The sequence below is a fragment of the Rutidosis leptorrhynchoides genome, chromosome 7 (genome assembly GCF_046630445.1).
Source record: "Rutidosis leptorrhynchoides isolate AG116_Rl617_1_P2 chromosome 7, CSIRO_AGI_Rlap_v1, whole genome shotgun sequence".
In the NCBI taxonomy this organism is placed as follows: domain Eukaryota; kingdom Viridiplantae; phylum Streptophyta; class Magnoliopsida; order Asterales; family Asteraceae; genus Rutidosis; species Rutidosis leptorrhynchoides.
Genome location: NC_092339.1, coordinates 7,284,446 through 7,295,662, shown reverse-complemented (window position 1 = coordinate 7,295,662; position 11,217 = coordinate 7,284,446). Strand labels below are relative to the sequence as shown.

The window sequence follows — 11,217 nt, the reverse complement described above, 5'->3', positions numbered from 1 at the left end:
CCCGGTAGATTTTTTTTTTTTTGCCTCAAAAACTACATATTTTGCCTCAAAACTTTTGAATTTTGCCTAAAATTCTACAACTTTTGCCCCAAAACTTTCAACTTTTGCCCAAAAACCTTCATAATTTGTCCAAAAACCTCAACTTTTTGCCCCAAAACCACCATATTTTGTCCAAAAAAATTGCTACAGTTTTAATTTTTTTTTGCCTCCGGTGAAAAAAATCCTACTTCAGCCAACTTACAGCACAGTCGTTAGAATCCCATGATTGCAGATGAAATGAATACTTGTTTAATTACATGCCATTGTTATGGCTTAAGCAACAATGTTGAGTTTTCAACACTTGCAGTGAAGGATTGGAATAAGTCAGCAGATCAGAACCAAAAGAACCACGGCTAGTTAGACCCTCCTTTTCCAGCTGAAGGCCCTGACCTGACTGTGACCAGATACATTTATTGAATGGTCAATCTCGTTAATAAAACTTTATATTATATATTTGTATAATGTTTCATAGTTTCAAATAAATTATGTAACATGTTTACTAAATGTGGTTTCTTATATTGCCATTAAAGTCCATGAGCATTTAGAGAAACCAGTTCTTCACAGCTCGGGGCCATTTAAAATCATGTTCCCACAACCGTAGTTTGCAAGAGTGACTGAACCATGTTCAGAACAAATGTTACTTTACATGATTGACCGGATATCGTAGGATGTGTTTGATAAAACATACGGATTAAGTGTTAAATGGTTCAAAATCGGAACACCGCGTTACCAGCGTGTGTATGGTGTGCTACGGGCACAACTCCTCTAACACACCCCATTACAAGGAATCAAAGATGATCTGGTTACTCATGTAAAGTAACATTTGTTCGGAACATGGTTCAGTCACTTTTGCAAACTAACGTTTGTGTGAACATAGTTCTAAATAGTCACAAGCCCTTAAATTATTTCCGGAACACTTATCAAACAATTATATATTATTTTGTTTGTTTATTTAAAAGGTTATATTTTATATTCATTCATTTAGATAATTAATCAATTTATACAGAATGATTATCAAACGGATTATTGTCGTTCAATCAGAAGTTCATAACTTTTAAATCATGGGGGAAAAAAGTGGCGTGTGAGCATCCAATCATCCATATTGAGTTACATAATTATTTTTATATATTTTAATATTTTGTATCTTCTTTTCAATCATATTTTGACACATCATTTAAACACGTCACTCAACATACCACTCACGACTCCTCATTTTACCAACACGTCTGCAACGTCACCGCCAACTACCTCACCCCATCCACCAACACAACAAAAAAAAAACTCCTTACAATTAGTCCTTGGGTCCTAACTCTTGACCAATCACTTATGCCAAAACGGTAAGGAGAGACTCCGGGTTATGTTAGCAAAGTTCAATCTCAAACAAACACCAAAAACACGAGTGTGCAAAAATGGTCTACAAAATCAATAGCGAACCAGCTTGCTTGAAAAATATTTACAAAAATTATTATTTTTTTGCCATCTAAATTACTACATTTTAATCCTCAAAAATTCAATTTTGCATTTAGTTAGGTAATTTTCTAATGACAACTCTAAGGTCTGTCATTAAGAATTATAAATATGCTTAAATTAGTAGTACTTGATGTGGTTATTTTCATGAAGTGGTTAAATAAGTCTGTATGAGAAGCAGTATTATGCATGTCCAAATGACTTAATGACATGGGCTTTCATTAGAAAAATCCGTTAGTTGATGGTCCAGTTTGTGCTGAACTCTTTCCAGACCAAAACGCAATAATTCTAAACCTGTTCTTGCTTCCATCATTTCAAAATTTGGTGCTCAGACTATCGATAGGGTGTCATCCAGACCAACTTTTTAAGGACCCCATAGGGTAAAAATACAAGATAACAGTCATTAACACCATCATGTATCACGTATAATCGTTAATGATAAACACGACTATAAGTTAAAGGTCCCCGTGAAGGGGTGATATAAAACATCTTTTTGGTTCAAGCACCTTGTTAAAAAACCCGCAATAATCAAACTTCTATAAAGGGTACCGCTTTTCAAACTGAGACTCATTACAATGTGGATCTAGCCAGTCCTTTGGAGAACTTTTGGAAATGTTAGAATTCATCTTGCTTCCACCCACAAGATCTCGTAAATTCTCCAGCTTGTTTTCTCGTCCGGACCCACTAATTTTCTTATCTGCGTCCTTTAATTTCTGCCTGAACCTTTGCTTTCGTCCAAAAGAATTTACATCCGGTTTGGCTTGTGACGGAGGAGCTCCATGTGGACCAAGATATATATTCTCCTCTTTCTTAGCCTACACATGTAACGAAATTGATAACACAACGCCATTTTCCTAACGGGTCAAGTGGGCAAAGTTTAATATTTTACCTAAAAGGGTATCGGGTCAAAAGGGCTACATTGTAAATATTCTTACATGCATGATGCAACCTTGGATAATTATTTTATACTTACGTTATGTAAACGATTTTTGATACACCGTTTAGTCGGAACAAATTTTAAAACTTGACAAAAGTGTTTCAAAATAAACTGAATCTTGATCCGTTATGTATGACACACCCATTTAAACCCGAACCCAGTTTGACCCATTACCGAACTTTCTTGACCCTTGCAATTTGCCAACTCTACGCAAAATATATGCAGAAGTTAAAAATGTTTCTAAAAAGGTGATGGCACTTGGCAAATGTTCTACTCACTTCGATTTTCGCTTTCGAGTCTTCTACTTGTGGAGCATTTATTATGCTATTATTTGCGTCTTCGATTTCCAAGCTCGGGATTACAAAGCCATCGGTGTCTAATATATAACATTGGTTCAAATAACAATTAGTTGAGAAACAGAAATATAGAAGGATCAAAACAAAGAAAAAATGTAAAAAAATGAACATGGCAGAGTCAATCCACATCATCATTTTAACTTCCCGGATCTATTTCTTAATTAATGTATGATGTAGAAAGAAAGAAATATGAAATGTAGGGTTGTACTACATTTAGAAAGAAATTAAAACGGGGAAGTGTTCTTATGGGAGATTAGGCCGTGGATACGTTGGGCCCTCCCTTTGAAACACCCTTATTCAATGTAACACAACCTAAATACACTTGAGTACTGTTTCTGAGTTTCATACTTAAGGCGGATCAAGACAATATAATCCCCCTTGCATCCATGCTTGCAAGTACCGAGATTAGAAACAACGTGACAAGGATAGTTAACGTCAAAAAGTAGCGGTTTATCAACATAAATTTAATGTCCAAAACTAGAGATAACAAACTTAATGAATTACATTTGCTGGAATCCAAGTTTAAACCCACATTTCCCTCTACAATGTATTGCAATACCATAAAATCCAAAGATGAAAAGGCACGTTATGACATACGAAACTCGTGATCAAACATATACATAGAAGATCGGGGTACTAGTAAACAAATATTACTAGTGTGCCAGTTAATAACTTAATATCCTTTTCATTTAGCAGCGTTGAAATTAGATTGTTGATGATTTGTAATGCCCCCTTAAAGACAATCAGAGACATTAGAAGGTTATACAGTACATTGGCTAGTTATTATCAACTACGCAATCTCCTCATGTATCTAATATTCGCATGGTATCAAATATAGAGGAGCCTTCTGAAGTCAATGAAAAAAAAAAACAGTTTGTTGTCGTAGTGATAGTAATAAATAACTAATAACTATCATGGACAGTACGAAAAAACTAAACAATGTGCCAAATTAAACCCTTCACAATTCTATCTTCGAACGAAACTGTTACAATTTCAATATCCAAGGAAGTGAGTGTTGCTTAATTTGTATGTTCACTGTAGCGAAAATAGATTGTTTTGATGAACTTTACCAGAAAAACCAAGGTCACATCATGCATTTTCGCCATGATATTTATCATTCATATATAACTCGTGCTTAAAAGCTCATGATCATTAATAATTACATAAAAAGAAATACTACTAACACAATTTGCTAGGATAGAACGTTAGCTGCAGTCAATTATTAATACTACTAACTGATGATCGACTCATTCATGTAAAGAAAGTTCCATTAAAGAAATTGTAAACTCAAGAGCATAAAAAATATTGAATTTATTATTGATGGCTCAAATCTCTAACACATACAAAAAATCTAATTTTCAAGATGACAATTTTAAACAGTAATGTTTAATTCTTTATAGAACAATGTCCCCTTATGGTGATCAAAACATGATTCTCATGAACCCAACACTAAAAAGTCACTTTTTTATAGCGTTGACAGTCATAATGAAATATCAACACTCTGTAAGTATAATACAGAACTAGTTTACCAACTGAATTTTTTACAATTATAGGTGAAAACTTATGTTTTGATTCAATTTTTTATGTCAATTTCTTTTGACAACTTAAAAATCGCATGTAACGGGTATCCAAGTTACAAGTACACAAAGAGATATAATCAAACCTAAATGATATGAACAACAAAATTTATAATCTATCATTTACATGCCCTAATACAAGAACAATTATATATGAATCATAATTAATATATAACTTACCCCACTCGTCTTCGTCGATTGTTGGAGTGTTGTGTGCAGAAGTGTCCATGGGACACAAAAGATCATAAATCTTGAATTAGTAGATTAGGGCGAATAAAGTGGTTGAGATTACTCAAGGCGAATTGAAATCAACGGATGATCGATTGGGGAATTTGATTCCAGTTGGGAATGCCAATTTATATACGGAATTGAATTGATACGATTTTGCGAATATGATATGACGACGGACACGATAAACCCTAAAAAAGACACGAAAAGATAGGAATTATCTTCCTTTTTTTTTCTTTGTTTTGTTTACCCCATATTTACCTGGCGAACCGGGAACAGTATTCGCGGCCAAAGCATCAGTGTCTCTCGATAACATTGGTTCGGTTTATCCCTTTTTTTTTTTTTTTTTTTTTTTTTTTTTTTTTTTTTTGAAAGGCAAACTCACACACCCACCTAAATCTAACTCGAATATATACACCACGAATTGTCCTAAGCAGGACTCGAACCCTCAACCTCAAGGTTGTAAGGGTGACCTCGATACCGCCAAGGAAGATGATACTATTGAAAGGAAGATGATACTAACACACCAAAAATTAATCCATACACATAAAATACTATAATACCCTTAATTTATAATTATGGAGGTTCAACTCCCTATATAAATTTAAGGACATAACTGTAAATTTTGTGCTAAAAAGTGTGTATGGATCAAAAATGGGTGTGTGAGTATCACTTCCCTTATTGAAACCGACCTTGTTGGGCCTAGTGATTCGACAACACAAATTTGGGTTAATGAGTTGGGCATGAAATGGGATTTCTAGAGATTGATATCGGATGGTGTCTCGCCGAATTTTGTGAACACTTCAAACCGGCTAGTGGTGCAAGCAAAGGCTTCAAAGTTTTGCTATTTTGAAAATTTGGCTTGGGATGAAGCTGGTAGTCTGGCATCTACGGAGGTGAATCACTCTGTTGAGTCGGTTAATTTGGCGTTGAAAGCTAATAGTTTGGTTAAAGATAGGTCGAGTAATTATGATGTTTCAATGGCGGATGAAGCAGGGTTAGTGCAGAGGAAATCATGGTGGATGGGGTTTCGAGTATTGTGTGGGTGAGTGGGGATGCTACTGCTACATGTGTAATTGAGGTTGATACGGATGGTGTATCAATTGTTTTTTTATGAGAATGGACCGAAATCGAGTCATGGTGTCGAGCTTCCTATCAATTATGTTTTACCGACAAATGAGGTACAAGCTTCACCTGTAATTTTAGGTGCAGGTTCTAATGAGGTGCCTACGAGTACAGTGGATATGAATGATTCGGTACTAGGTTGTTGTGGTGAGTCTCATGTTGATCTGATTGGGTTGGCAAATGAAGTTTCAGACGTTCTTAATCTAAATGTCACCTTACATTTAAAAAAAGATGGGGCTTTGGATGGCAAAGATATGCCATCGAGTGTGAAGGTAGCTAATGTTGGTCTCGAGTCGACGACGAGCTCTACAAACATCAAAGGAAGGTCCGTTTAGTTTAATGTTGTAGGAAATGGCAGGAGAGATACGAATTGCACACTTACGTGTTGAAGGAAAGCCTCTTAATCCCACACCCGTACCCAAACCAAGGAATGGTGGATCCAAAGGAAAAAAGGTGCATGGCGCCGAATTAGCTATGTTTAATGTCGAGGGTATTTGAGTTCTTTTTTGGTTGTGATCCTAGTGGGTTTGTTCGGAGTTTATGGTGAGTTTTGTTTTTGTTTCATTGTTTGTGAGGTAGATGGTCAGGTATCGTGTCCGGCGATTTTAATGTCTCGCCCTCTTCTTTCCATTCGTTTCTTAGTGATTATTGGTTTAGGTATATGTTAGTCACGATGTTTAGTTTTCAGTTTTAGGTGTTGGTTTTTGGTGGTTCGTATGTTTTGTATCGTTTCCAAGTTATATAAAGTTTTCGTTATTTTGCAAAAAAAAAAAAAAACACTAATTATTACGTAATTACTTATTTTTTAACAACTTTTAGTTTAAAAATATTTTATTTTTATATAGTACAAAAACCAATTGTAAAACGTGGTGTGAAAGTGAATAGTAACCATTATAACACATTTCGAACAGTTTGGGATCATTCAAGAGACTAAACCACCCACGCGATCATCTTCTACAGTTATATAATCCGCCCCCAACTGCTGCCCTGGAAGAAACAAGGAAAATCCGTGCGTATGACCGGTAAAACCCCATCCCCTGCTCCCGCAACGCAATGTACGAAATGCGACCTTAAGTAGAATTCGGTATCTTCATATATCTTTGTGTGCAATGTTGCCACTCACGGAATCGAACTCCCAACCTCTAACAAAGATGTATGCGCCATTACCACTGGCCTAACAACATAAGGATACAGTCTTAGCTAAAGGTTGTCGTTCGAAATATTTAATTATTTATCTTTACCCGATAAATGGAGTCTGTAAGTAACTAGAGGGGGTTGAATAGTTACTTAGGGGTTTCTTAAAACTTTTTCAAAATCTTTAACAATCAAAACATAAGTTTTAAGCGTGGAAGCGTTTGTGTTTGTTAATGCAAGTAAGTAAAGAATGTAAGTGCACAAACACAAGGATTTATAGTGGTTCGGGTGGATGGTAACTAATCCACCTTAATCTACTCCCCAATTCTACGAATTGAGAGTTTTCTTCACTATGATACCCCAAACCCGGTGGAGTGTCCGAATACAACACTAGCTCCTCGATAAGCCGCTACTTATGAACCCTTACGTCCCTTTGAAAAATTCACAAACACCAAATGCTCTTACCACAAGATCCTAATGTTATAGCCTAGTTAAATCACAACTACCTACTAGATCCCTTTAAGAAGATAGCTCACAAGTAAACTTATAGCTAAGCTTACAATCACTCATAGTTCTTCAATATGTTACACCGACTTAATTCCCAGTGGAATTGATCAACTTCCTAGATCCCTTTAAGGAAGTTGAATCATTAAGCAAGATGGTGTTCCCTATCATAAGAACTATCTAACTTCCTTGACCCTTAAGGAAGTGTCTTACAAAGTAAACTTAAAGATACAAATGATGAGTACAAAGTTTACATTTTAATTCTACTCAGTGTAAGTAGAATCTCTCTTTCTCTCTTATAATCTCTCCATAGATATGTGCTCGAGGCTTGGGAGATCAGTAGATATGACTTTGAAAGAATGTTAGAAAGAGGTAGTCTTATATTTTGGCAAAGAGGTGTATTTATATTCCAAGAAAATCTTGACAGACAAAACTGCGGTCGAAGCACGGTCGACCTTGCAGGTGACCGTACAACTTCTGTCAGCATTTCAACATATCCGTTGGAGCTCCTTTTTCTTTGAATTTTTGGCTTCTTTACCCAATATAGAGCCTTCAAAATATGCTTAATTCACCTAGAAGTTAACTCCATTACCCCTTTGATCTTGGACATATGCATGGAGGTTGACATGTGCTAGCTAAAGAGAAAAGTCCAATGTCCTTGACCATTGTCATTGATTTCCTAAAAAGGTAAATGCAGATTTTTATCTCTTGATAAACCACTAGCATCCATACTTCATTACCCAAATCTTTAAACCCTTGTCTTCATCTTTGATGGAAGTATCTTGCCCATTGGAACCTTATTACAACTCCATTGAACTAGTTTGAGAACAATTTGACTAGTTGCACTAATGATAAAGAGATAAACCACTACATTCCAAACCTCATACACATGTCTTCACCAACTTGTCTTTTCTTTGATGGAAGTATCTAGTTCTTTAGAACCTTGTTACATCTTAATTGAACTAGTTTGAATCTAGTTGGACCTTAATGATCCTTGTTACAATCTTGACTAGCTTGAACTAGTTACATTTACATACATACAATGGTACATAAAACTAATGAGAGAGCACCTCTTTAATTGGGACTTTAATGACCATTATTAGTATGTTTAAATGACATTATGTAATATGATAAAAAAAAAGATATAACACTTGTGTGTTTAATCTTATTTCAAGTTAAATTGTCATTAAGGTGTCATTATGTGTGATTAATCAAGATTAACATCTTTTGGTGCAAAACTCTTTTGAAAATAAAGAAGGCAACTATTCTAAGTATATTTAGAAAGGTTTTGTAAATTATAGATGCATCAAAGTGGTCTAACTCAAAGTGAATGAATTTGGTAACAGGAAGAACTGCGGTCGATCCGCGGTCGCCCGTGAGGTTAGCCGTAGATTGACAGTTTTAGAAAAAGGTGCAATAGTTGGTACAGGGCATCCACGGTCAGACTCACGGTCGACCGTGGTGCAGCCGCATAGCAATTTTACCAAGTTTATTATTTATGCATTGGTCTTTTGCTAGAGATAGTGTAGGCTTATGAACTCATGTCGTCTTACATATGATTAAGCACTTATCTCTTTTGTGTCATCATCAAAACAAAGTGATTAACTTTTGAATATTATAATTGGATTCTCAACCAAAATTCTCCCCCTTTTTGATGATGATAAACATATGAGTAAGTGTTTAGTTATGTAAGCCGACATAAGTGTTGACATCACTTACCATACACTTTCTCCCCCTTTTGTCGAAGCAAAAAGGTTAGCTCCCCCTGAAACTAAGCGCACCCTAGAGTAATGTTCCCCCTTAAATCTTATATAGGGGTAGATGATATAGCTCCCCTTTGAAATGTTCAATATAAGACTCATAAAAAAGAGGATTAGTCCACACATAAGTCATTATATCAAGTAAGGAGTGATATGAACTCAACAAGCTGGATAAACCTTAAATCAAGGGTTAGTGCACACACATAATAATATATAGCAAGCATAAGAATCATTGTGTGTCATAGATAACAAAGATAATGGAGTGAGCACTTTGACCAATATATGTGATCGTTAGAGAGCATGTAAGATCAAAAGTGCGTATGAACCACCACATATCAGAATTAATGAATAGTATAGCATGAATGTGTGATATAACATGTAGTGAGCAGAAGCCTTAGTATATCATGCAACATTACCATTAAGTACCAACATTACTCTACTAGTTCTACCTTTCATGCATGTATAGATGCAAGTAGGTTTAAACAAGCATGAAGAACCATATAGCGTAGCATGGTATACATATTGCACATAGCGCAATGTGGAGACATAAGTGAAAGTAGCATGCAAAAGCTAATATACATGATATCAATTTTCAAGCAAATAATCATGTATAACAATCATATTCATAAGCTTAGATGCTAGAGCATGTATGAAAGAAAGTAGGTTCATACAAGCATGTTAAAACACAAGCATAACATAACATGGCAAACAAGTAAGAGTAGCACATGTAATCATATCATGCAACACTATAAATACTATCATGGTAGTTTCAAACAAGCATGTAAGGACACAAGCATGGCATACATATGGCACATATCATAAGCATAGCATGTCAAACATATTGCATATAATATAAGCATAGCATGTTGAATACTTATTGTAAGAACACAAGTAAGAGTAGCATGCTGAAGCTAATATACGTAATCATGCATAACGATCTAATAAGCTTAAAACATGCATAAGGCACATCTATTTAACATTATGAGCATACTAGTTTATGTCAAGTAATAGTGATCAATAGGGCCGATATGATAAGTCGAAACGTTAACCACATGATAAAAAAAAATCATACACCAAGTTTCAGGTTATTCAACTAAGAGCATATCTCTTTGTATACTAGTGATGAACATATGTATAACCTAAACATATAGACCATGTTAATATTTCACTTATCATGTAATGATCAAAGCTAAATGGTGTTCAAATAATCACTTATTAGGTTGACTAGTTCAATTTTAGCACGAGAATGTACACATATATGAGTTTCGGAAGAAGTGGTACCTTAATCGAGAAAAGTTTGTTTCATCCATAAGCCTTAAGCACATGATCTTTCAATTGCTATATACTCAAATTTGGTAGTAAAGAGAGCTACAAGTGTTTGTTCCTTTGAGAGCCAAGAGGTTATGCATAAACCAACTAATGCACATACACCACTCTTCTAAATAGTAGTTATCCATAATTATCCGAATCTCCAAGGCACATGATATTCATGATGCATAGAACCCTTTAGATTTCTCTAAAGATCCTTTTAATAGCTTGAAAGTGTGACATATTTGGACTTTCCTTTGCTTGGGTGATGAGCATAACACTGGGTTTAAAGTCTCACAAGCATTGTTAGAAATATATGCATAGAACTCAAGAATAATTATAGTAAGCATATATCACTCAAAACAAGCAATCATGCATAATAGGCTCAATTAGAATTCACACTACAAGTAACAATCATGCATAACAAGCAAGTAATCATGATAATCAAATAGAGGCATGTTCCATAGCATGAATTTTGATGAGCATATTCATAACCTAAATAACTAGATCAGGAAGGCATTTAACTCGCAATTCATATCAAAATACGATATACGTTAAATCACTACTTATTTAGTTATCTTTTCAAATATAGCCCCAGAGTGCACTTAAATGATATAATATAACAAGCAATCACAGAGTTCATGGCAAGTAAGCTAATATCAAATTACTTTCCAGGCATTCAACAATTATGATATAAGACAATTATCATCATGTCAACATATGTTAACTTGACTATGAATAATGCTAACTATTTAACATTTTTCATTTAACGATTTGGAGTG

General features: G+C 35.0%; 1 protein-coding gene across 1 annotated transcript; it reads right to left on the bottom strand.

The window, feature by feature from the left end:
• Positions 1–1,832: 1,832 nt before the first annotated feature.
• On the bottom strand, positions 1,833–4,900 carry LOC139858690 (uncharacterized). Its single transcript, XM_071847526.1, has 3 exons — positions 4,557–4,900; positions 2,722–2,819; positions 1,833–2,321 (listed from the first exon to the last, which is right to left on the bottom strand). The coding sequence occupies exons 1-3, from the start codon at positions 4,603–4,605 to the stop codon at positions 2,043–2,045; spliced, it is 426 nt and encodes a 141-aa protein (XP_071703627.1). The 5' UTR covers positions 4,606–4,900; the 3' UTR covers positions 1,833–2,042.
• Between the last annotated feature and the right edge of the window lie 6,317 nt (positions 4,901–11,217).

Coding starts and splice junctions, on each gene's coding strand:
- LOC139858690 (XM_071847526.1), bottom strand. CDS start 4,605: ATGGACACTTCTGCACACAACACTCCAACAATCGACGAAGACGAGTGG. Junction 2,820..4,556: donor AATCGACGAAGACGAGTGGG/GTAAGTTATATA, acceptor GTTATATATTAG/ACACCGATGGCTTTGTAATC. Junction 2,322..2,721: donor ACTCGAAAGCGAAAATCGAA/GTGAGTAGAACA, acceptor TTACATGTGTAG/GCTAAGAAAGAGGAGAATAT.